Genomic DNA, 25,997 nt, shown 5'->3' with positions numbered 1-25,997 from the left:
TGTGAAGTTAGTGTAACCTGAGGTCGAGCAGTGGAGAGAAAGAAGCTGAACTTACTGATCACATCATTAGAGATGGTCCAACATTTTCTTCAGTGTGATCACAAAACCCAGGTTTCCATTTGCTTCCATTCATGTTGTGTTGTTGTGTTCAGCTTGATTTCATCAGGAAATCTCACTGAGATCAACAGAGACCTGACAACAAACCACATATGTACAGTAAAAACACAGCAGTTCATTCAGACAAACAACCATCACACACAGAGACACACACACTGCTGCACTAATTCCAACAATCACAACTTCACAATGAAACAACCACACATTTACTGTAGAGCAACAATTGTTCGTACAGATCAAAATGTTTCAAGTGTTTTAGTCTTTGATTTTTCTTCATGTTTGTTTGTGTAACAGTAAAATGTCTGCAGCATCAAAGCTGCTCCAACAGTTACAGATTATTCAGTAAAGTTACTGAAGTACAAGTAACTGAGTAAATGTAACTTGTTACCACCACCTCTGAATTGAAGAGTTTGTTTATTATTGAACTTTAACACTGAGAGAAAAAAATTTGTTACACTCTGCAGTAGAACACAGAGAAGAAGACCAGGTGATAGACTGATCCCAGGTGATAGTCTGAGCCCAGTGCTGCAGGACTGAGAGTTTGTAGTGTGAAATAAACCAAGTGAAGGTTTTTCTCCAACACTGGTGCCGTCACAGTCTGAGTGGTGTCACACACACTCAACATGTTTGGTGCCTCTTTGTTTTCTCTTTAGGAGACTAATGATGAACACCAACAACTTTTAGTTTGAACTTTTATTCCCAATATTCACTTGGATCAAATCCAGACAACAACAGTTCTCTCCGTTGCTCCACCTTTCCACTGCTGCACCTCTAAAAGCCAAAAGACACTGTGGGATTTCTGGATGGAAACGTTTGCTCAGTTTCTCTGTTTTCACAATAAAGCTTCATTATCTGATCCAAGAGAGGAGACGATTCTGCTTCAGTGAGACCAGCGTCCATTTTCTTCATCGTTCCTCAATCAGATTCTGTTCAGATCCGATTTTCTGAAGGTTCATATACGTCTAGTTCAACAAACTGTGTTTTCTCTCTAACAGAAAACCACCAACAGCAGACGAGTTGTGAAACTCCTGCTGAGTTTGGGATGAAACAGCTTCACAGTTTGTTGCTGTGGAGTCTTCAGACCATTAAAACTGAACGTGTGATGCAGGTGAGTCCAGCTGTTCAATAAATGCTGTGGACTAGAAGCATCAAAGTTCAAATCTTTAGTCAATAATAAAGACATTTTGGTGTTTGATCCACAGAATAACAAGATCTGGGTGTTACTAATTCAATGAGGTGATTTGTCCTTTTGACTCAAATGTTTGTTTGAATCATTAGAGAAAAGTTGCAGCACATTTAAAACAGAATATTAGTTTTTCTCCAGATATTTGGACGTGTCTTTAAGGATTCTGTTAATGGTTCGATTACAGCAGTGAGTGTTGTTCAGTGAACATTTGTGGTTTTTAAAAACTGAACTGTGTAAAGGGAGAAGAGTCAGGGGGACGTCAGGAAATCCCGAGTTGACACTGATGGGAACTGAAAAGAGGAGGAACTGAAACTGAACATTTGTGTCACTTAGTTCAGACTCTGTTTAGAGCCAACAGAGCAGTAGGAGTAAAAGTGACGTTTGAGGCCGGTGAGTGTTAATACAACAGGATTATTTTACTGTCACAGTCTCTGAGTACGTTTCAGGACTGTAGAGAGTAGAAAAGAGAGAATCTGCTGCTGTTCATACAAATGGAAACTGGGAGAAAACAGGGAGATGCATCCTTGTACGTAGATTTCCTTTATGTGACTGTTGAGCAGATTGGATTCTTGATTGATGCTTGTTCTGAGCTCACAGTCAGTGTTGCTGGTTTATCTCTGACTGACTGAAGTCCAGAAGATGAGTGTTTGTGTGGAGGAAGAGGAGGACAGAGCAGAGTCTGCAGTTTCCAGCTGTGTGTCTATGGAGAGTGACCACTCCAAAGAAGAACCTCTGACCTTATGCGATGTGACGTCTAGACCCTCAGACACAAAGTAAGAAGTTTTGTTCTGTTTCTAAATGCTGGTGTCAATGTCATCAGAGACAGAGAAGCAACATCAGTGTTTGATTTCACAGCATAAAGTACATTTTTAATTTTAAGAATCATAAACAAACAATAAACTGAGCTGATAAAACAGGTCAAGTGTTTGTTTCACTCCAAAGATCCTGTTAGATCCAGTAGTGTTGATGGGAATCAGTCTCTTCTGAGGTCCCTGAGAAAAAACAACTTCCTCACTCACTGTCTCCAGACTGCAAGTTTTCTTTGTGTCCACAGAAACAGGAAGAAGAGTCTTGTTTGTGTGGAGGAGCAGCAGCTGTCCCACTGTGCTTTGTGTGAGGACGTCCTGAAGGATCCAGTCTCTACCAGCTGTGGACACTGGTTCTGCAGACAGTGCATCACCTCATACTGGGACCAGTCTGGTTCATCAGGCGACTCCTCCTGTCCCCAGTATGGAAAAAGATCCAGAACCAGAACCGTAATAAGTAAGACTGAACATCTGTCTGCTGATGTTTAATATTTTTTATGTCTGACATAAGAGAGATTTGTTGAATTTCTTTGTTTTTTATTGCATCTGATGAAAATAATCACCAGATTCTTTTTCTTCAATCTCACATAGTTTCTTGTCTTTCAGCAGATGTTGGTCTGCAGGAGGTTTTAGATGAACATAAGATCCGTCTGAGGAGGAGATGTGAATGTGTGACTGAAGGAAGTGATGAAACAGGAAGTGGAACCCTCCTCAACATGATCTACACTGAGCTCTACATCACCGAGGGACAGAGTGAAGAGGTTAATAACCAACATGAGGTGAGACAGCTGGAGACAGTTTCCAAGATGAAGACCCTCCATGACACTGCAATCAAGGTCCACGACATCTTTAAAGCCTTACCTGACCAACAGACACACATCAGAGTGGTTCTGACGAACGGTGTCGCTGGTGTTGGAAAAACCTTCTCAGTGCAGAAGTTCACTCTGGACTGGGCAGAGGACTTGGAAAACCAAGATGTCAGTCTGCTGGTTCTGCTTTCATTCAGGGAGCTGAACCTGATCAAAGATGAGCAGTACAGTCTTCTCATCCTGCTCCATGTTTTCCATCCAACATTACAGAAGGTCACAGCAGAGCAGCTGGCTGTCTGTAAACCTTTGTTCATCTTTGACGGCCTGGATGAAAGCAGACTTTCACTGGATTTCAACAACAGGGAGGTCGTGTCTGATGTCACACAGGAGTCATCAGTCAACGTGCTGCTGACAAACCTCATCAAGGGGAATCTGCTTCCCTCAGCTCTGGTCTGGATAACTTCCCGACCTGCAGCAGCCAATCAGATCCCTCCTCCATGTGTTGACAGGGTAACAGAAGTACGAGGCTTCACTGACGTCCAGAAGGAGGAGTACTTCAGGAGGAGATTCAGTGATGAAGAGCTGTCCAGCACAATCATCTCACACATCAAGACATCCAGGAGCCTCCACATCATGTGTCACATCCCAGTCTTCTGCTGGCTGCAGTCTACATGTTCCACTGTTACACCAATAAGAAGACAGAAGCACTGGAGCAGTTTGTGGGGAAATACTGCAACTACACAGTTAACCTAACTCTGGATGCCTTCCTTAGGAAAGCCTTGATAAAATCCCTTGAGAGTAAAAATGGTCACCTGGACCTGTTTGTTCGTTTCCTTCATGGCCTCTCTCTGGAGTCCAACCACAGACTCTTAGGAGGTCTGCTGGGTCAGACAGAGAACATTCCAGAAGTCATTCAGAGAGTCATTAATAACCTAAAGGAAATGAACAGTCGTGACATCTCTCCTGACAGAAGCATCAACATCTTCCACTGTCTGATGGAGATGAACGACCACTCAGTTCATCAGGAGATCCAAGAGTTCCTGAAGTCAGAGAACAGATCAGACAAGTACCTCTCTGTAATCCACTGCTCAGCTCTGGCCTACATGCTGCAGATGTCAGAGGAGGTTCTGGATGAGTTGGACCTGAAGACGTTCAACACATCGTGGGAGGGACGACAGAGACTGATTCCAGCTGTGAGGAACTGCAGAAAGGCTCGGTGAGTCCAGATGTGATCACCAACATGAGGATAACACACAGCTGCAGCCTCTGTACCTGCAGTACAGCACATGTACTTCTACTCATACTAGAATTTGAGAACATACAAGTACACATTCTCATCATGCAAAATATAAAACACGACGGCATGATCACAGGAAGCATCAGCAGTGTCAGTTTTTTTTCTACAGAACGTTTTGCTGTAGAAATAAGTTCACATCTGACCTTTAAACTGTCAGATGTGAACTTTGACCCAGTGGACTTTACACACTGCTCCACAACAACACCCTCTGTCCTTAGACGGTTGAATCAGATGAGAACATTTAAAAAAAATGGAAAAGAAAATACACACATATATACAAACATATATTAACATCCACACATGAACATACTTCTACTGTACATATACATAAATCATACACATACTGTACACACAGAAATACAAATACTAATGCATATATACACATGAACACATGTAAATAAATACAACCACTATCCTCATATTATAAACAGGACTGAATATTAAAATGTTTATGTGAAACCATTTTACAATAACAATTTTAAGGATGTTGAAATCAACACCTGCATGAAATGAGCATCTATGTTAATGATCTAATGTACGAGTCAGTACATTCACAGTTTGACCAATCCACAGTCCACTATCTATTTTGGGCTGCACACAGATGCAGAGTCCACTTTGACACAAAATGAGATTAATATCATGCAGCAGACACAGAAACATGAATTAGTCCAATGCCTGAATAACTGTTCACCTCAGCTACAGCTGCACTTGATAATCTGCTTTGTCAACAAAATTCATGAAAGCAGTTTTTTGTCATTTCATTGTCAAATTATTCTTTTATTTTCAACTTGATATGTTCTGCATCACAGACTTGTTCACTGTGGACTCTCAGAAACTCACTGTGAAGTTGTGGTCTCAGCACTGAAATCCAGCTCCTCCCATCTGAGAGAGCTGGACCTCAGTGGAAACAGGCTACATGATTCAGGAATGAATATGCTGTCCGCTGGACTGGAGAGTCCAAATTGTCGACTGGAAACTTTGAGGTCAGTTCAAGTGTTTTTTTCAATATTGATTTTAACTGTTGGTTTGTTGTTGTTGCTGGTAAAACAAATATTTTTGTTGATGTTGTTATAAGTAAATGCAACATAGCAGCGTACCAGATGTTGTTTTTTTGAAATTCATACCATCATTGCAGCTGAAGAGAGATCACACTGTCAGCTATCTTTAGCCACTGGTTGTACAGTTATGTTGTCTATGAAACCACTGGATTGGTGGTTTGGAAAACTTTATTCCCCTTAATAAACTAAATCATCGTTTGAAAACTGCATTTTGTTTTTACTCGACCTACAGTCACATATACTACTTTCTAGTATTATTAACTATCACAGCCAAATGTTTCCACCAACTCGTTATATTATGATGATTCACAGTGAGAGAATGACAAAGCTACTTTACTGATTTTAGAAAGAAGTTCATTGATAAGGACATATGTGATTGGGTTTTTGATTTTAGCTTCATGCTTTATTCTTTTTTCAGATTAACTTCTTGCAGGTTGTCAGAGACCAGTTGTGAATCTCTGGCCTCAGCTCTGAAGTCCAACCCCTCCCATCTGAGAGAACTGGAGCTGAGCTACAACATCGTGCAGGATTCAGGAGTGAAGCTGCTTTGTGGTTTTCTGGAGAGTCCACAATGTAGACTGGAGACTCTGAGGTCAGACACCACTTTTAGTTCTTTACTGAGATTAATGAATAAACAGACCTTTGTTGTGTTTCCTTATCTGAGTCAAGGCTCTAGTACAGAATATGTAATTATTGTACGGACTGTAAAGCTTCTATAGAAATAACATTTGGTGTGAGTAGGAGTAGGTACAGTCCCAGTAGTCTGGCACAGGTACTGAGTTGTCTCCCATCTGACATCAGTCCTGTCTGCATCCCTTGTAGCTTGTTTGCTGAACTAGGAGGACTTCTTTCAGGCCTTCTTGCCTCTTAGCCTCCATTTCACTGCATATCAGGGTCCAGGGAAACACAGAGACAGAATTGTATTGTAAATAATTCATACTGTATTAATTCTGTTCTGTTCATACTGAATAGATTCTTTCCTAAAGCCTTTATAATGAAAGTGATGGTGGCCAAAATCTAGTCTGTGTTCTGTCGGAGTTTATCAGTTTATATCAACTCAAGTTTATTTAGGAGATGACATCAATAAATGTTATGTATTCTTTTATCTTTGTTTATTCTTTAATCAGATTGGATTCCTGCAGTTTGTCAAAGATCAGCTGTGATTCTCTGGTCTCAGCTCTGAAGTCCAACCCCTCCCATCTGACAGAACTGGACCTGAGGAACAACAAGCTGCAGGATTCAGGAGTGAAACTGCTGTGTGGTTTTCTGGAGAGTCCACAATGTAGACTGGAGACTCTGAGGTCAGACACCATTTTTAGTTCTTTACTGAGATTAATGAATAAACAGACCTTTGTTGTGTTTCCTTATCTGAGTCAAGGCTCTAGTACAGAATATGTAATTATTGTACGGACTGTAAAGCTTCTATAGAAAAAACATTTGGTGTGAGTAGGAGTAGGTACAGTCCCAGTAGTCTGGCAAAGGTACTGAGTCGTCCATCTGATATCAGTCCTGTCTGTGTCCTTGTAGCTTCCTCTGATAGCCACTGAGGTCTGATTCTTCTGAAGGTTCTTGGCTTTTCTCTTTACATTGTACTGTCCCAGACATTTGATGAGAGCATTTAACTAACAGAATCTTACTGTACCTATATTAATATGTAATCACATATCACCAATATGTTACTAGATCATTTGTTTAGAAGCCATTCACACACAGACCACATGCTCACTCCACTTTAAATAAACCCTTTGCTCAGCTTTGACTCATTGTTTTGCAGATTTCTACCCTCCTGAAGTTTGATTTTTACCAACAGATACATTCTCTGCTCTAATATCTAGTTACCTTTAGCACAGCTTCTTCATAGAGTTACAAACCACATCAGTCTTTCACTAAACTTGTTTCCTCTGCTGTGGAAAGTTCTGATACTCCTTCCTTCTCAGCTGCTTTTCATTCAGGACTGGTCCTGATCTGGGTTGCTGAACTAGGAGGACTTCTTTCAGGCCTTCTTGCCTCTTAGCCTCCATTTAACTGCATATCAGGGTCCAGGGAAACACAGAGACAGAATTGTATTGTAAATAATTCATACTATATTAATTCTGTTCTGTTCATACTGAATAGATTCTTTCCTAAAGCCTTTATAATGAAAGTGATGGTGGCCAAAATCTAGTCTGTGTTCTGTTTGTGTTTATCTGAGTTTATCAGTTTAATTCAACTCAACTTTATTTAGGAGATGACAGTAATAAATGTTTTGTATTCTTTTATCTTTGTTTTATTCTTTATTCAGATTGGATTCCTGCAGTTTGTCAGAGATCAGCTGTGATTCTCTGGTCTCTGCTCTGAAGTCCAACCCCTCCTATCTGACAGAACTGGACCTGAGGAACAACAAGCTGCAGGATTCAGATGTTAAGCTGCTGTCTGATCTTGTGGAGAGTCCCCATTGTAGACTGGAAACCTTGAGGTCAGTAGAGGGTTGGAGTCAGTCCATGCTGCTTTCAGCAGTATTGGACTAAATATAGTTAGTATCAAGGCAAAGATCCAATATTTCCTGTAAAGCTTCAAATAACCAGCAGCTGCTGAGGTCAGCATTGGTGGTGGGGGTGGGTGATCTGATGACTCGTTCTTTCTCTTATAGCGTCAACAATTTGTTCATTTCAGTAGAATCATAGAGATATATCATAGAAATATGATGTAGATCATAGGTGACAGCACACAGTCCTGTGGAGGTCCAGTACTGAGGAACTGGAAAGGAAATGTGCAGAAATGATTCTTCAAACATCACAAACAGAAGGAAGCTCGTTCATTAAGTTACAGTGAGGTGTTAAAGACCTTCTGAACTAAACAAACTGGCATCATAAAGATGGATGAAGTGAAGACATTTAGTAATGAGGTGCAGTAATAAGTAGCTCTCTGGATCACTAACTACTTCTACAGTCTCTCTACAAGTTGAGCTGCTTTTTATTTCCATTACATAATGAACCATATTATGTAGTGGAAATGGTTCAATCCACGATATGGGTTTGTCATATATCTTATGTTAAGAATGTGAAAATATGACATGTATGTTTGGAGTTATGAGATAATCAGAAATGTTCTGACTAGTTGATGAAATTAGTTTTTAAATACTAATTTACCATCTGTGTTGTTTCGTCTTCTTTCAACAGATGGAAGTGATGATTTTTCTAAAGGTCACAGTAAAAAGAAGAAGATGATGCTTGATGATGATCCAGATGTTGAAGCAGCAGCATCAGCAGAGAGGCTCTGACTGGACCACGTTACTGGGAGGTAGAGTGGTCTGAGTTGAAACTGGTGAAGTAACAACACTGGATTAGAATGAGGAAAAACTTTGTTACACACCTTTATGAAAATGTCACATTTAAATTATATGAGAGAGACACAAAGAATGGGTTTAATTATTTTGTTCTGTAATAAACACGTTAATGAAAACACTGATGTTGTTTCATGTTTCTCAGTTGATCCAGTCCAGATGACTCTGAAGACCTGTTCACAGTAGTTGTTCTTTTAGTTTTAGGTGAACTTTCCCTTTAGAGGATACAAATATTTAGACAATGGTTGATATGAACAATGTTTATGTGATAGAAACTGTATTATTATTCTGTTCTGGTAGAATTAAACCAAATCCATCTCTAATGTAGAATCCAGCCTTGTAGCTCTTTTCTGAGTCTTGTCTGATCTTTGTTTGTTCATCAGCTTCCTGCTCAGAACCACAGACATTTCTCATCACATATTAAAACTCAGACTTTCTCCTTCAACGTGTGTGATCTGTTCCTGCCTTTATTACTGAGCTGTTACTACTTTAAGTCATTTATTGTTATCAGTAAGAGAACTCCTGCTGATTTTCACATCATGTCCTGCTGATTAAGACCAATTCTCATTTTCCAACTTTACAGTCTGAGCCATGAGGCTTCATGTGTTCATTTCTATAGAATTAATCACATGGTGAATGGTGTTTGTTGTTTGTTTCCATTGACAGTTTTATAACCACTACATGGATGAGGCTGGCTTCAACCTAACAAAATGCAGAAGGCGTGGCCGAAATATCATCGGCCACAGGGCTACAGTGGATGTAGCCCTGTGGCCCAGGGGGGGAACATAACCATGGGTGCTACCATCTGTAACAATGGTGTGCTTACTCATATTCCCATAATAGGTCCATACAACACAGAACATCTTATGACCTTTCTAGAAACTCTCTACAGAGATCTCATCCCTGAAGAAGAGAGGGGTCAGAGTGGAGATCACCTGCCAACGTATGTGATAGTTTGGGACAATGTGAGTTTTCATCACTCCAACATCATCAGGCAATGGTTTGCAGCCCACAACAGGATGCGGATGGAGTTCATTTCACCCTACTCTCCATTCCTTAACCCTATTGAGGAATTTTTCTCAGCATGGAGATGGAAAGTTTATGATCGCCAGCCACATACACAAATGACCCTCCTGGCTGCCATGGATGCAGCGTGTGATGACATCACAGCAGACGCCTGCAGAGGCTGGATAAGACAGCCTCTGCTGTCTTTCCACGCTGCATTGCAAGAGAGGATATTCGCTGTGATGTGGATGAGAATTTGTGGCCTAACATACAGGAACGACAAGAGGTGCAGGAAGACCACACCAATTCCTACTGCACTGTCTGTACTGTTGTACAGAATATTGTCCTGTCTTTTTTTCCCTTTGTGTTACTGTTTGCAGTGGGTTTTTTCTATGTTGGTATGACATGGTCTGTCAACAAATTAGAATATAAACAATAAAAGTGTAAATGTGAATCTTGTCTAGTCTCTTGCAATCAAACAAAAAGGTGTAACTTACATTTTACAATAATTATCATCAGAACTTTAGCCATAGTTTACATCAGAACCTCCCTCTAAAGTACACAGTTATATTGACAACATGACTAAGTAATTTGACTGTCTTGTTCGTAGACAATGACACAAGGACTTGACATTCTGATGGCACTGACATGTTCAATGACTTAGTTTTGAGAGATGAACTAAAGATTTTGAGCAAGTTAGAGGCTTTTGCAAGAAATCCATAGTGTTTTGCTGTTTGTACAAATTGTTTTGAGAAATGCACACACATAAACTTCACAAACTTCAATTCTGATCTGAGAATTGTACTAAAGCGACTGAGAAAAACTGTAAACACAAGAGAACCCAGAAATGCTTTTTCAGTTATATTTATTTATTCCAGTAGTGAATATTGTTGGTATCTAGAAATTGCACATGGAGATATCATGTAAATAATAAGACACCAAATAATAATAATAATAATAATATTCACAGATTATCTAAGTAATTAAATTAAAAATTTAACACATATACAGGACTTCTCTTAACAGACATATGAAGAATTAAAGATTATTCATATTTCCACAGGATAATAGTTCATAGTATAACAACAAAATCCATAATATTGCTACTAATACTGTGAAATAAGACAAATGATGTCACTGCTCACTGCGAGGCAGCCAAACAAAACACGGGACGTGTCAGACACCAAAGGTTACAGACATCACATCAATGATGATCATGTTGTTATCTATTAGAGGATAAACTGTTGAAAATCAAAATTACTGCTATATTACTACCAGAGAAACTGTAGCCTGCTTACTACCCACAGCCCAGAGAGACTTGACCACACTGACCTCATCCAGACATTACTTACAAATATATAACAAAACTTTTATTTATATTTAACCCTTTGTGCACTGTTCATGACGAGGTTTAGAATCACTGGGACTTTAGTTAAAGTTGGGGTCTGATGACCTGATAAAGTGATGTCATTGTCAAACTGACTGAAAAGATTTTAACTATTTGATTGAATATTTTTATCAGGATGTTATTTAAAGGGCAGTTGGGTCACAGCTATGTTCTGAACCAAATTATTCAAAGTTGTATCTGGGTCTGTGAGAAGAACATCGTTGTCACAAGCCTAGGATCCGACTCCATTGCCAGAGACAACACAAGAAGAGTAAGAATAAGGAAGGTTTATTCACAATAAAGATAATGCAGTGGATGAATTTCAGGAAGCAGCAGCTGAACCGAGACAGTCCAGGTCATACACAGGAAAATCCAGTTCAGGGACAGAACAGGAGAGGAGGCAGAGGGGAGCAGGAACAGGTCAGGCAGAAAACACTCCTGTACCGAAGGGCAGAGCAGAAGCAGACCAGAACAGAAGGCAGGTCCGGTTAGGGGGAAGTCAGGCAGAGACAGGTTTCAGGTCAGGCTGGGTTCATAACTGATAAGCAGTCTGACGAATAACGCTGGATAGTTTTGTTGTCAGATCGATGTGAGACTATCTGGCAAAGAGGAGACTGACAGACCTGCTAATAAAGGGACCAGGGAGACACAGGTACAGACAATAGGTGATCAGCAGGTCACCTGACAGAGGAGGGAGAAAACAAGGAAATCAGGGGCAGACAGACAGGAGGAGCTGGAATCATGACACTTTGTATGTTCTCCACCATCAACCCATTTCAAGATATAATAATATGGTGGGGTGGTACATTGGTGATGTCATCATGTTTACTGCAGCTGTTCAGACAGATCATTGTGTAAATTATGTTACAGTATCATGTGTAAAGTGTAAAGAGATAAAATAATCTTAGCTTCAGACTCCAAGTTCTACAGAGCTGTGTGAACAAATTACAAAATCAAGAACATGAAGACTTCATCTGTACGATGGCGTAATTCTACACTACTATAACACCAATGAGCATTAAACTCACAATTTGTATTTTTGTTTGTTCACCACATCCTGAATTACAAAATGTTTGTCTAAACTAAGTCGACAGTATATTTAAACTTAATGAAACCAGTTAAAAGTCATAATTAGTTTTTATCCAGTTTCAAAGATCAGAACGAGAGCAGTGTTGCTTGTCTGCAGTGTGTATTCAGTCATGTTTACCTCTGGCTGATGAACCATGACGCATACTTACACACAGAAAACAGACACGGACACTTCACCTGTGAGCTCTATCAGGCTTTGAGGCTGATTTTACACACTGACATCCCTTAAGTTTGTTGGTTCAGTTTTGATTCACAAATGTTAAAGTAAATACAAATACGTTATGATAACATTTTACTTTTATACAATGTGAGATGAAGATCCATCTGGTAAAGAGTTAGTTGACCTGTAAATTAATTCATAGTGTTTTTTATTTGACCTGTCAGAGACACATAGCGCTGTATGACGCAAAATACAATAAATCAAGAGGATTAATTAAACAACATACAAATTCTATGAAGACCACACATTACTTAATGTATGCTCTCAATTTAATAATTAGTTTGCACGATTTAGTCTTTTCCTTCATGGCTCCTCCAAGACTCTGTAAATTCATCATCAGACTGATTCAGATTTGGCTCTTTTTTTTTTTATTAACTAAAATTAAGTTTTCTGGGTAGATAAAACTGACATGATATTAGAAAATAATAAATATTTATTATACATTTCCACTCGTCGACCACACATGCTCACTGAGGTTTCTCACATGTTCTTGGGTTCAGATGATTCACAGTCCTCCACTGAAGTGACTGTTAGATCAGGAAGAAACAAGGAGTTCCTTTAGCAAAGATTTATTTCAGCATCCTGAACAACAATTGTGTTTGTGTGGTTTCTGAAAGAAATATAAAAATTCAACATCAGAGATAGGTGGAAACAATGACATCTTGTTATCAAGAAGTTTTCTCTTAACATTCTGCATGACTGAATATACAGTTTACATGTTTTACATATCACTGCCACAAGATGGAGCCCTCACACCACAACAATTCTTAATAGTAACTTGTCTCAGCTAAAGTAAATGTTAAAGTCTGTTAAACCAGTAAACCAACTCGTCCACCAAGCGCCCCCTCCTTTTCTGTTGATCATTAGCATCCATGCAACCAGTCACATCGGACAAACTTAATCCACCCCTCCCCAAAAATGGACAAATGAAAGAGGCCGAGTTCACTAAAAACCTCAGAATTTACCGGATATTTACAGACTTTGAAGCCCAGAAATGCAGATTTGAACTACTCAGTAATCTGTTTGCAGTTGATGTGGAAAAAGCACCAACTAACCAGTTTCCATGTTTCCTCACTGACACACTGCTCCAACTCTGTGCACAACCTGCTCAAATGCTCCATGTTCGACAGAACATATCTGTGTTGATGAAGATGACAAAACACCACTCAGGAGTCGTCTCACTGATGAACAACAGCTCAGATCCTAACCCCAGACATCTAAGAAGAGATGTCAGCTATCTGACTTGAACCAATGTGCATCTTGGTCTCTTCAGTAAATCAATCTTCCCTTGAACGTCTCCAACTGGTCCAAAATGCAGCTGCTCGTCATGAAAGAGGGAGCACACAACTCCCATCCTCCGTCTCTCCACTGGTTGCCTGTGCATTTTCAAATAACCTTAACCCCAATTATGGAATGAACTACCACTGCACAGTAGGCAGGCACCTTCACTGTCTATTTTTAATACTTACTTGAAGACTCATTTTTATTCTCTGGCTTTTAATTCAGCATGAAGACTCTGTGTTTATTACTTTATTTTATTCTTTTGTTTTTATTGTCATTTTATTTACTATTCATCGTTGTAGTATTGTCTTAATTGCTTTTTCTCTTGACAAGCTGTTTACAGCACTTTGGTCAACCAAGGCTGTTTTAAAGAGTTTATAAATTGAGTTGAGTTGAAAGATTAAATTATTATTATTTGTTTTTGTTTTTTTGTTGTTGGACAGTGAAAAAAGATTTTAATTAAAAAGGAACTCGAAAGACTACGGATAGAGACATAAGTTATTTTATTCATTTAGATAAGAAGCGAATAACACTGATGTGTGTTTTATTTCAAATTTAATTTCTAATTTGTTTATTATATTAGGCTTTGTTTACTCCATTAAGCGAATTACATTACATATCTGGGGAGATAAGAAAACATGCACAATTGCAGTTAATTTTTCAATATATATTGAGTTTGGTCCTCGACTTTGTCCCAGTTTTTAATTTTGTCCTAGTTTGAGTTTGAAGTCACTGATCTACAGCTTCCTCATACTCTGATCGGAACAAACCATTTCAGAGGGGTGACGGAATAGTCCAAGTGGAAACAGAAACAACAACTACGTAGTTAGTTTTTCTCCATTTTGTGTCGAAGAAACAGATTATACAGATTTACTGAACTAAGACAGGTGAGTGTTAACACAGCATTATTGTTGTTATTCCAGTAAAACCAGACGCTGTGGACTAAAAGGAAAGAAGAGTGAAGTTGTTTAATTCTCTGTATTAGTTTGATCAGTGTGTGTGTGACATCTCATTTCCTGTTTCTCAGTCTTTGACTCTTTTAACAGGTTTGTTTGTGACGGTTCTTGTTCTGATCTTCAGTTTTAGTCCTGATTAAGTAAAGGACTGTAGAACAGTTGTTGTTCTGGTAGATCAGTATGAAGTGTTGCTGTTGGGTGGGGCTGTGTCTGATGGGGTTTGGATGTAATGTTAAAGCAGATCTTTGGAAATATCACAGACTCACTCCTCTGGTTTCTTGTAAATAGGGAGTTGATCCAGCACAACTTTATTATTTTAGTCATTTTGTCTCTGTGGAGAGAAGAAGAGACAGAATCTACTTCTTCTGTTTATACTGAGACATTTGTAGAGAAAGAGAATTAAAACGTACAGTACTTCCTGTTTTGTTAATTAATGTGTTTGTTTCAGATTGTAGACCTGTTGTTGTTGAGCAGATATTAGAGGAAAGATTAAAATATGTTGGAGTGGTTACTAATCTCTATCAACAGCTGTTTAAATGACAAAAATTCAATTCAGTTCAATTTTATTTACATAAACCAAATCCTAACAAAGTCATCTTAAATCAATTTACAGTGCAAAGTTTAAGACATTACAAATAGATATGTGAACATACAGAACTATGAGGTCTTAAGATAAGATGGAGCTTGATTATTAATTACTTTATATGTGAGGTTCTCAAACTCCTGAGGACTGAGTTTGGGAACCAACTGATAAGTAGAGATGAAATAATTAGTTTTAAAAGCTTTAAAATTACTTAATTTCACTTCTAAATCAAACCACAGTAATGAGTTGTTTTTTTCTGATTCAGTTCTGCTAAAAACAAACTAATGAAATCAACTCTTAGTTTTGTCTTTTTTAGTGTTGTTCATGATGAAGAGTAAAATAATCTCAGTAATTTTTTGACAAATCAGAAAGTTTTTTTTACCAGAGGAGCTCAGATCAGACAGAGAGCAGTGATGAGATCCTCTGATGGTGATTTAAAGGGAAAATGCTTCTTTCAAATGAAGTTGACTTTGTGTGTTTGAAGATTTCAGCTCAGTGAAGGAAAGAGACTGTCACAGCTCATTGTGTTTGTCCCCTGCTGTGAGTCTGCAGTGGAAACTTGTGATCACAGCAGTGATGAAGTGGAGTGAGCTTCAATTACTGCTGGAAAAGTCGGTCAAATCAGAGTTGCATCTCACTGCTACTATTACAGATAATGTTCAACACATCACCGACTGACACTGGTCCAGAGTGTTTAGATTAGTTTGATATGAAGTCAGTAACTTCTTCAAGGCTCCCAGAGTCTCTTTTTATTTCAGTTTTTGTAAATAAGTCCTAAAACAGAACTGATTTCTTCCTGTTTCCTGCTCCTGATGTTTCTTCTTGGTAAACTGTCCGTGTCTCGTTTCTTTTCTCTGTGGATTTTAATTTATTCATGTTTGAATTTAACATGTTCATGTAGTTTCATATCAAACCCGGTCTGATCAGATCGTTTATAAACAGCAAACTGACTTGATGCCACTTGTAGTTTTCTTCTTGTTTTATGTAAAATAAGTAATATAGACAGCAGCTGATCTTGTCCTGTCCTCAGCTCCATGTGAGAGGGGAGGAGCTACAGTCACCAGGTGATTCAGGTAGATGAGAACAAGGAGGGAACACTGAAGGTTTCAATGAGTTAGTTCAGACTCTGTTTAGAATAAAACCAAGAAGAACAAAGAAAAGTGAAGCTCAGTGTTAATACAACATTAATTATTATTCTACTGTAACTTGTATCTAAGGCTTCATTCTGCATGATGACTTCAGAAAGTAAAAATAATACATGTAAGAACTTGGAATATAGTAAAATGTTATGTATGTTAAGTATGCACTTGTTTTACTACTATTATATTACCACTGCAGTAGATAATGACATAAATAACAATAAACAAAGTCACATTAAAGAAAGTTCTGCTTCTTACATTATGAGTCTGAAACTTTATTTTATCCAGCTGCAGATTTATTTAATCACTCTAATTTAACTTGATGGTTAATAACATAACAAACAGTTCAGACTCCAATATAGGGGAAGAGAGGAGAAGTAGGAAAACTGGAGCTAATTGTTAATAGGTCATTATTATTATTATTATTATTATTATTAATTTATTTTTTATTTTATTTATTTATGGGTTTTTTTTATATTACAGTCAAATGAATCCCTGTAGAATAAAAGAGGAGTCAAACAGGATCTGTTTAATTCTTTGTCTGTGTGCGATGAATGTGTGTTTGTATCTGTGTGTGTTACTTCATGTTTCTCAGTCTTGTGATTCACTCTTGAACAGATGTATTTGTTGTGATTCTTGTTTTGAGCTCACAGTCAGTGTTACTGGTTTATGTCTCAGACTCACTGAAGTCCAGAAGATCAGTGACCAAGAAAAGGACAGAGAAGAGTCTCCAGGATCCAGCTGTCTAATGATGGACTGGTCCATAGACAAACCTCCAGACCTCAGTGATGGACCCACAGAGACAAAGTAAGATAAAGCCTCTGGATCAGTGAATCTGTAACTTTGGTTCATTTGTAAAGTTGAACTGTTCAGAACCAGATGTGAACTGAGAATAGAAACAAATTTAGAGTTTGATGCTGCAACACTCTGAAACAAAGTTGGACAGAGTCAAAATAAGAGAGAAAAGTTGATCAAATGATCCAGGACCAGTGTTGTGGATGATTCCACCATGAGCAGGTGAACAGGGAACAGGTGAGGGATCATGATTGGGTAGAAAAGGAGAATCCAGTAAAGACTCAGTCTTTGTAAGTAAACATGGTTCATGTTTCACCACTTTGTGTCAAACGTCATGAGACAGTTGTGAAACAGTTGAAACAGAAAATTAATCTTCACTGACTTGAAGCCGTTTCTGTTGATTTAGTGTTGTTCCATGAAAATAGTTCCTAAAGTGTAACAAAGGTTTGATGACACAGAGAGAAGTCATTAGTGCGTCTTGCTGTCAGTGTCTCTGACAGCTGTCAGTCCCAGAGAAAAGCTGAATGTGATCTAAGAGAACTGATCCAAAGTGTTGAACCTCCTGATGATCTGCAGCAGTTTGTGTGTTTCCAGACACATCAACCACTTTGATCAGACACTTGATCAGTGGTTGATGAAGAAAACATGTTTGTGTTTGCAGACGTCAGAACCACAGACAGAGACCAGAGTCTCCAGTACCCAGCTGTCTGTCTATGAAGAGTGACCAGTCCATAGACCATCCTCCGCACTTCAGTAATGGACCTGGACCCTCAGACACACAGTAAGAGACAGTTTCTAGTGTAAAGTGTCTGAAGATGATTCAGTAGCAGGAAAATAAAATCCTCTCCCATATTAGTCTTTCTCCATCTTCTCTGTATCTTCTAATCCAACTTGTTTTCAGGTCATGTTGCAGTTTTTCAGGCTCAGTGTTTGACATGAGACATGTTTAATCAAGATGAACTGGTTTGAACTTTTTCCCACTGTGACTGTGATAAAGAGAAACTCTTCACTCTGCTGTTGGCATGTTTCCTGTCAGTCGTTTGAAAGAAACTGAGATACTATAAAAAGTCAAATCTGCTATTTAACCATGGTCTTAGTGAAAATTTTACTAACAATTTATTTATCTTTTTTATTATTGTCTGTTTACCTAACCACTTGCCTTGTCTAGGGTCACGGAAGTGCTGCAGCTTTGTCCAGCTGTCATTAACTATGGGTCGGGGTTCACTCTGTATCAACCAGTTTGGCTTCTACTGTAGTACTAGTAGTAGAAGTAGTAGTAGTAGTAGTAGCAGTATTAGAATAGTATTATTTGTAGAGCACGTTTCAACACTGAAGCAATGATATGTCTGGAATAAAATAAAATTGAAATCATTAGATAGATATATCTAATTTCTGTGGTGTAAAATAAAATGACATAAAGTCTACTGAATTCTGGATCAATGAATCTGATCTTGCAGACAAACTATAACAGGATCAGAAAATACAGATTAAATGATGTATTGAACCATCAACACATTTACTGTGTCATAAATGATGAATCCTCCACTAATGATTATAATAAACACTGTTCTCACTAGAGAAGTTAAGTTAAGATACAAACACACAACACAAAACTACATGCCTAATACCTTTGCTGTTCAGTATAATAACAAACCTCAGCAGAGACATATTTTGCTATAGTGAAAATGTTAACCCTGTTTGTTCAGAATGTGAATAAGTAGATTTGTAAAGGTTGGATGACCAAAAAAAATCCTAGAGTCCAGTAACATGGTTCAGAACTTTTTACTGTTTCCTCCTCAATCTCTAGTACAAATGCCATACAGTAAATACAAAGAACAGTGAAAACCCACTGAGAAAAAAGGTAAAACCTTTATTAAACAAACTAAAATTTCTGCCTGGTCAGACTACTTAATAAATAAATATAATCTGTGAACTCAAAAAGACAAGATAGTCTTTTATTGTTTATTTTATTATGAATCTTATTAGCTTCCAGAATAGTGGTTTCCCATCTATAATAAAGGGAAAATACAAAAATCATGCAAATATAATATATTAAAATTTTAATGTTCATTCAAAACAATGTAATGTAGGAAGTGTCTAAAAACGTGTCCTACATCAAGAAAATTCACAGAGAAACATGATCTAATATAGCACAGTCAATCATTTAAATCCAGCTTCTTCAAATATGTACAATCGTTGAAAAGAATGTAGGAACACCACGTAACTAGGTAAGTTACAGTTTATTCTATTCAAAGGACGGCCTGAATGTAAAAATAATCATAATGATAATAAGAAATAATAATGATATAATGCATTTTTTTCAGTAAAGGTATTTTTGCTTAAGGGATAATTAAATGAAATATTGAATAGAATAACTCTGTATTTTATCAGTATATTGCAAGTGAACAGGAAAGGAATGTGATGTGCCTAAAAATATGACTTCCTGTACATATATAAGAGAGTTTCATTTTTACTGTAGGTCAAGAAAGTCTATGATGCATTTCATCACTACTGAACATGTAAATGCTGATCTAGCTATAGACCTGCAGACATGCTCCAAATGACCTCTATAATAAACCTAATGTCTTTCATGACTGATTAGTTGAGCTATGCTCTTTCCTATTTTTTTAATAATATTGTCAACAAGCTGACACCATGAGAGATAATGATTTGAAATAACACTTAATAATTTGATCTGATCTACATTTGATCTCATTATAGAAAGATTCATTTGTGGACTTTTAGCTAACTGTGGTCTTATTTGTGATATAGCAGCTTTTGAAGAAATGCATTCTGACAGTGTTGAAGTGTCTGAATAAAACCAGGATGCAAAGACAGTGATTAGGGAAGTGGTTGTTGTTTTGTTTCCATCATTTAAAGTTGGTCAGTATGAACTTCTTTCATGTTTCTCAGTCTATTGCTGCATTTCCATTCATGCTAGTTGTACCACCACTTGTAGACCAGTTTGTCATTCAGTTTTTGTTTCATCCTGGTTTAAAGTGTTTCCCCGTTGACTGTGGTGACTGATATCAACCTTATAAGCTGAGAAATAGAAAACATTTTTCCACATTCACATGATCTTTTTCTACCAGTGGCCATCAAACCATACAACTCCTGACAGGAAACTGACAGTCATCATAATCATTATTTGTCATAATTATATTATTACTCTCGCTTTGTGCTACATTCCACCCCAGACTATTATTGAGCTATTTCATCCATCTTTAGATATTATATGTTCTCACTGATGTTTTTTTGTATTTGTGTTGGTATAAATCTTTTCCCTTGTGTTTTTTTTCCTTATTGTCTCAACTGAGAACAACTGCAACAAGGAAAAACTTTATTTCATTTTTTAAAAATACATATCTAACAAATGAATATCCAGATATTTAAATCCAGCCCAGCAACATACAATATCCACACTCCCCTCCAAAAGTATTGGAACAATTGAGGCCAGTTCCAGTTGTTTTTGCTGTAGACTGAAAACATTTGGGTTTGATGTCAAAAGATGAATATGAGACAAAAGATCAACATTTCAGTTTTTATTTCCAGGTGTTCAATACACACCCTAGAAGGTAGCATCATTTGTTTGAACCCACCCATATTTCACGTGAGCAAAAAGATGGGCAACAAACCACACTTGTTTTGTTGCCCATTCTTTAGGTGTTACCCAGGACGTTAAGACAAAATCTAGGGAGAGAGCTGCATGTGAGCTGCTTTTCAGCACCACTATTGTGATATATGACAGAGAACATGTTCATGTTCACAGAAAGAAGAAGAGGAGTCATGATTTACTGGAGGAGCAGCTGTCCCACTGTGCTTTGTGTGAGGACGTCCTGAAGGATCCAGTCTCTACCAGCTGTGGACACTGGTTCTGCAGACAGTGCATCACCTCATACTGGGACCAGTCTGGTTCATCAGGAGACTCCTCCTGTCCCCAGTGTGGAAAAAGATCCAGAACCAGACCTGGACTGCAGAGAGTCAGTCAGACCAACACTGTACAAAGTAAGACTGAACATCTGTCTGCTGATGTCATCATTTCTGAAAACAGAGATTTGTTATGTTACACAGCACTGACATAAAATTATTACAAATAACGACAGTGGCTGGATAGTGTAGCGGTAACATCACCGCCCTCCATGCACAAGACTGGGGTCCCACCTGTGGTCTACCTGTGGTCTAACCCTGTCTTTGCCTTGTACCTTCTACCTCAAGTGAATCTATTGTTGTCTTTACTTTTCATTATTGTATCTGATGAAAATAATCACCAGATTCTCTTTTCAGTCTCACACTCTTGTCTTTTAGCAGTTGTTGGTCTGCAGGAGGTTTTAGATGAACATAAGATCAGTCTGAGGAGGAGATGTGAATGTGTGACTGAAGGAAGTGATGAAACAGGAAGTGGAACCCTCCTCAACAGGATCTACACTGAGCTCTACATCACAGAGGGACAGAGAGAAGAGGTTAATACCCAACATGAGGTGAGACAGCTGGAGACAGTTTCCAAGATGAAGACCCTCCATGACACTGCAATCAAGGTCCACGACATCTTTAAAGCCTTACCTGACAAACAGACACACATCAGAGTGGTTCTGACGAACGGTGTCGCTGGTGTTGGAAAAACCTTCTCAGTGCAGAAGTTCACTCTGGACTGGGCAGAGGACAAGGAAAACCAAGATGTCAGTCTGCTGGTTCTGCTTTCATTCAGGGAGCTGAACCTGATCAAAGATGAGCAGCACAGTCTTCTCACCCTGCTCCTTGTTTTCCATCCAACATTACAGAAGGTCACAGCAGAGCAGCTGGCTGTCTGTAAACCTTTGTTCATCTTTGACGGCCTGGATGAAAGCAGACTTTCACTGGATTTCAACAACAGGGAGGTTGTGTCTGATGTCACACAGAAGTCATCAGTCAACGTGCTGCTGACAAACCTCATCAAGGGGAATCTGCTTCCCTCAGCTCTGATGTGGATAACTTCCCGACCTGCAGCAGCCAATCAGATCCCTCCTCCATGTGTTGACAGGGTAACAGAAGTACGAGGCTTCACTGACGTCCAGAAGGAGGAGTACTTCAGAAGGAGATTCAGTGATGAAGAGCTGTCCAGCAGAATCATCTCACACATCAAGACATCCAGGAGCCTCCACATCATGTGTCACATCCCAGTGTTCTGCTGGATCACTGCTACAGTTCTGGAGCACATGTTGACTACAGAGCAGAGAGGAGAGCTGCCCAAGACCCTGACTGACCTGTACTCACACTTCCTGCTGGTTCAGACAAAGAGGAAGAAGAACAAGTACGATGAGGGACATGAGACGAGTCCACAGGAGCTGACAGAGGCTGACAGAGAAGTTCTTGTGAAGCTGGGGAGGCTGGCGTTTGAACATCTGGAGAAAGGAAACATCATGTTCTACCAAGAAGACCTGGAGCAGTGTGGTCTTGATGTGACAGAGGCCTTGGTGTACTCAGGAGTTTGTACAGAGATCTTCAAAAGAGAGAGTGTGATCTTCCAGAAAACAGTCTACTGCTTTGTTCATTTGAGCATTCAGGAGTTTCTGGCTGCAGTCTACATGTTCCACTGTTACAACAACAGGAAGAGAAAGGTACTGGAGGAGTTTCTCAGAAAAAGAAATGTTGTCTCTTCTCTGGATGACTTCTTAAAATTAACCATGGAGAAATCCCTCCAAAGTAAAAATGGTCACCTGGACCTGTTTATTCGCTTCCTTCATGGCCTCTCTCTGGAGTCCAACCAGAGACTCTTAGGAGGTCTAGTGGGCCAGATAGAGGACAGTCCAAAAGTAATCCAGAGAGTCATCAACAACCTGAAGAACAAGAAGAAGAAGAAGATTAACATCTCTCCTGACAGAAGCATCAACATCTTCCACTGTCTGATGGAGATGAACGACCACTCAGTTCATAAGAAGATCCAAGAGTTCCTGAAGTCAAAGAAAAAGTCAAAGAAGAAACTCTCTATGATCCACTGCTCAGCTCTGGCCTACATGCTGCAGATGTCAGAGGAGGTTCTGGATGAGTTGGACCTGAAGAAGTACAACACATCCGAGGAGGGACAACTGAGACTGATTCCAGCTGTGAGGAACTGCAGAAAGGCTCGGTGAGTCCAGATCTGATCATTATTTCTTGAAGTGTGAACCAGGAATTGAACAGTGTAGTTTCTAGATATCACTTGTTTCATGGCCACTACATGCAGCATTGCATGCAAGAGAGTTCAGTCTGTGTCTTTTAGATTAAATCATTAAATTCTGTCTTTGGTTGATGGAGGTTTAACACAAATTCAGCAGAAACAACTTCTGGTCTTAAGTTTCTATTGAAACAGTCAACACGTGATCACAACTAAAACAGTTTCTTTAGAGTGGAAACAGCGTCTGCAACATGTTTCTATAATGTGTCTGTTTTTTTTTTTTATTCTAATACTAGTTTAAAACTAACCCAAAACTGAAAATAGTTTTTATGCATTTATTGCTGTCATGTGTTTTTTTCATTGGGGTCTGGCCTGTTTTCATTTGAACATGTTGTGACCATCATCACATTTTCTATAATCAGTTTAAGTTGAGAAAGGATGTGAGGGAAAGACATTCACCCTCTTATAAACTTAAAAAAATAATTTTCTCTCCATCCTTATTTAATTAAAGATGTAAATTTGAATTGTCTAGTTACCAACATAAAGGTGAGGCTCGAGCCAGGAGTGAAACGTAAAACAGGTTTATTAACAAACAGACGCAAAATGGGAAACTAAAGGAGGTTTCAAAAGGACACAACACAAAACCAGCAAAATACAAAAACAAAGTACCGTATTTTCCAAACTATAAGGCGCACCTTCAATGAATGGCCTATTTTAAAACTTTATTCATATATAAGGCGCACCGCATTATAAGGCGCATAGAATAGACACTACAGTAGAGGCTGGGGTTACGATATGCAACATTAGATGGAGTTGCGCTAAAGGGAATGTCAACAAAACAGTCAGATAGGTCGGTCAAACTTTTGTAAACTATTAATAGATTACAAACCAGCTTTCTGACAAAATGAATAAACAGCTGTTATGTATTTATTATTTATATATTATTTATTATTTTCCCCGAGGTAAAGTCAGTAGAATTTTCGTGACACAGTTTATCTTTGTCCATGTTGATGATGTGCTTTGGCCGTGTCATGACTTTCAGTTCAAGTGATAAATGAATAACAATAAGTTGTGACAAAGGCAGCTAAAAAGTGTTATAGTATTGTTCTTAAAATTTGTCAGAGTGAGAGTTGTGTATATTAGTTGATCTTTGTTAAGATAATTAGTTGCAGAGTGAGTGCTCTTTCCACTCTCTGTTCAATAGTACAGCTTTGACGTATTTTCTCTGTCGGTAAATTAAGCTAGTTTCCACAGTAAAACAAACTGGTTCATGTATATGCTGAGTGTGATTTATACGTTTGTGCCTTGGGTAGCATTTGTCTTTGTAAGTATTAACATGTTTATTGTCATTAGAAGTATGTTAGTTGATCCACAAGACTTTCATACCGGATCGGTCGAGGCCCGGTTAATAACGACCGCCACCGATGCTGTTAACCTACAGGGTGTCGGTGGAAATTTGGCTACTGTTGGTCGAAGAAAGAGGGGAGGCAGAAGGGTTCGTGGTCAGAGAGAGAAGGGAAAAGGCAGGAGCATAGATCTGAGAATAGGGACTCTTAACCTTGGGACAATGACAGAGAGCTGGCAGACATGATGGAGAGAAGGAAGGTAGATGTACTGTGTGTGCAGGAGACAAGGTGGAAGGGCAGCAAGGCACGTAGTATTGGAGGAGGATACAAACTGTTCTACCATGGTGTGGATAGGAAGAGAAACGGGGTAGGAGTGATCCTGAAGGGGGAGTTTGTGAACAATGTCCTAGAGGTGAAAAGAGTCTCAGACAAGGTGATGAGCCTAAAGCTAGAAATCGAAGGGGTGATGATGAATGTAGTCGGTGGGTATGCTCCACAAATTGGGTGTGAGTTAGAAGAGAAGGAGAGATTCTGGAGTGAGTTTGATGAGGTCATAGAGAGTATCCCCAGAGGAGAGAGACTAGTTGTTGGAGCAGACTTCAATAGGCATGTTGGTGAGGGCAACAGATGTGATGAGGAGGTGATGGGCAGGTTTGGTGTAAAGGAACGAAATCTGGAAGGACAGATGGTGGTGGACTTTGCTAAGAGGATGGAAATGGCTGTAGTCAACACCTACTTCCAGAAGCGAGAGGAACATAGAGTGATATACAGAAGAGGAGGTAGGAGTACGCAGGTGGACTACATCCTATGTAGACGAGGTCATTTGAGAGAGGTTAGTGACTGCAAAGTGGTGGTAGGAGAGAGTGTAGCCAGACAGCACCGCATGGTGGTGTGTAAGATGACTCTGGAGGTCAGGAAGTAGAAGAGAGGGAAGACAGAAAAGAAGACCAAGTGGTGGAAGCTAAAGAATGAAGAAACTTGTGAGGAATTCAGGCAGAAGTTGAGACAGGTTCTGGGTGGTCAGGATGAGCTTCCAGATGACTGGGAAACTACAGCAGAGGTTATAAGGGAAACAGGTAGGAAGGTGCTAGGTGTGTCATCTGGAAGGAGAAAAGAAGGTAAAGACACTTGGTGGTGGAATGAGTAAGTACAGGAATGTGTCCAGAGGAAGAGGTTGGCTAAAAGGAAGTGGGATGTAGAAAAGACTGAGGAAAGTAGATAGGAGTACAAAGAAGTGCAGCGTAGAGTGAAGAGAAAGGTGGCAAAGGCCAAACAGAAAGCTTATGATGAGCTGTATGACAGGTTAGACACAAAGGAAGGAGAGAAGGACTTGTACAGGCTAGCCAAACAGAGAGATAGAGATGGGAAGGATGTGCAACAGATAAGGGTGACAGAGACAGAGATGGAAAGGTACTGACAACCCAGAAGAGTGTGCAGAAAAGATGGAAGGAGTATTTTGAGGAGCTGGTGA

General features: G+C 39.0%; 2 protein-coding genes across 3 annotated transcripts in view; both read left to right on the top strand.

Moving 5' to 3' along the window:
• Nucleotides 1–25,997, top strand: part of LOC113163505 — a 1,294,879-nt gene that overhangs the window by 30,130 nt on the left and 1,238,752 nt on the right. The gene's annotated exons all lie outside the window — the stretch shown is intronic.
• Nucleotides 1–25,997, top strand: part of LOC113163508 (NACHT, LRR and PYD domains-containing protein 12-like) — a 95,266-nt gene that overhangs the window by 57,320 nt on the left and 11,949 nt on the right. Inside the window, exons 10-13 of one of the 2 annotated variants that reach the window (XM_026362231.2) lie at nucleotides 5,692–5,865; nucleotides 6,401–6,574; nucleotides 7,555–7,728; nucleotides 8,432–8,684. In XM_026362231.2, coding sequence (XP_026218016.1) covers nucleotides 5,692–5,865; nucleotides 6,401–6,574; nucleotides 7,555–7,728; nucleotides 8,432–8,441 — 532 coding nt within the window. In that variant the 3' untranslated portion in view covers nucleotides 8,442–8,684. Of the gene's footprint in view, nucleotides 1–1,658; nucleotides 2,077–5,691; nucleotides 5,866–6,400; nucleotides 6,575–7,554; nucleotides 7,729–8,431; nucleotides 8,685–17,711; nucleotides 17,832–20,819; nucleotides 21,056–21,334; nucleotides 23,154–25,997 lie in introns of those variants that run through there. The other variant, XM_033326768.1, reaches the window with a different exon arrangement.

This window comes from Anabas testudineus, chromosome 2, assembly GCF_900324465.2.
Source record: "Anabas testudineus chromosome 2, fAnaTes1.2, whole genome shotgun sequence".
NCBI lineage: Eukaryota > Metazoa > Chordata > Actinopteri > Anabantiformes > Anabantidae > Anabas > Anabas testudineus.
The sequence above is the reverse complement of the archived record's forward strand: the minus strand, read 5'-3'. Positions and strand labels throughout refer to the sequence as shown.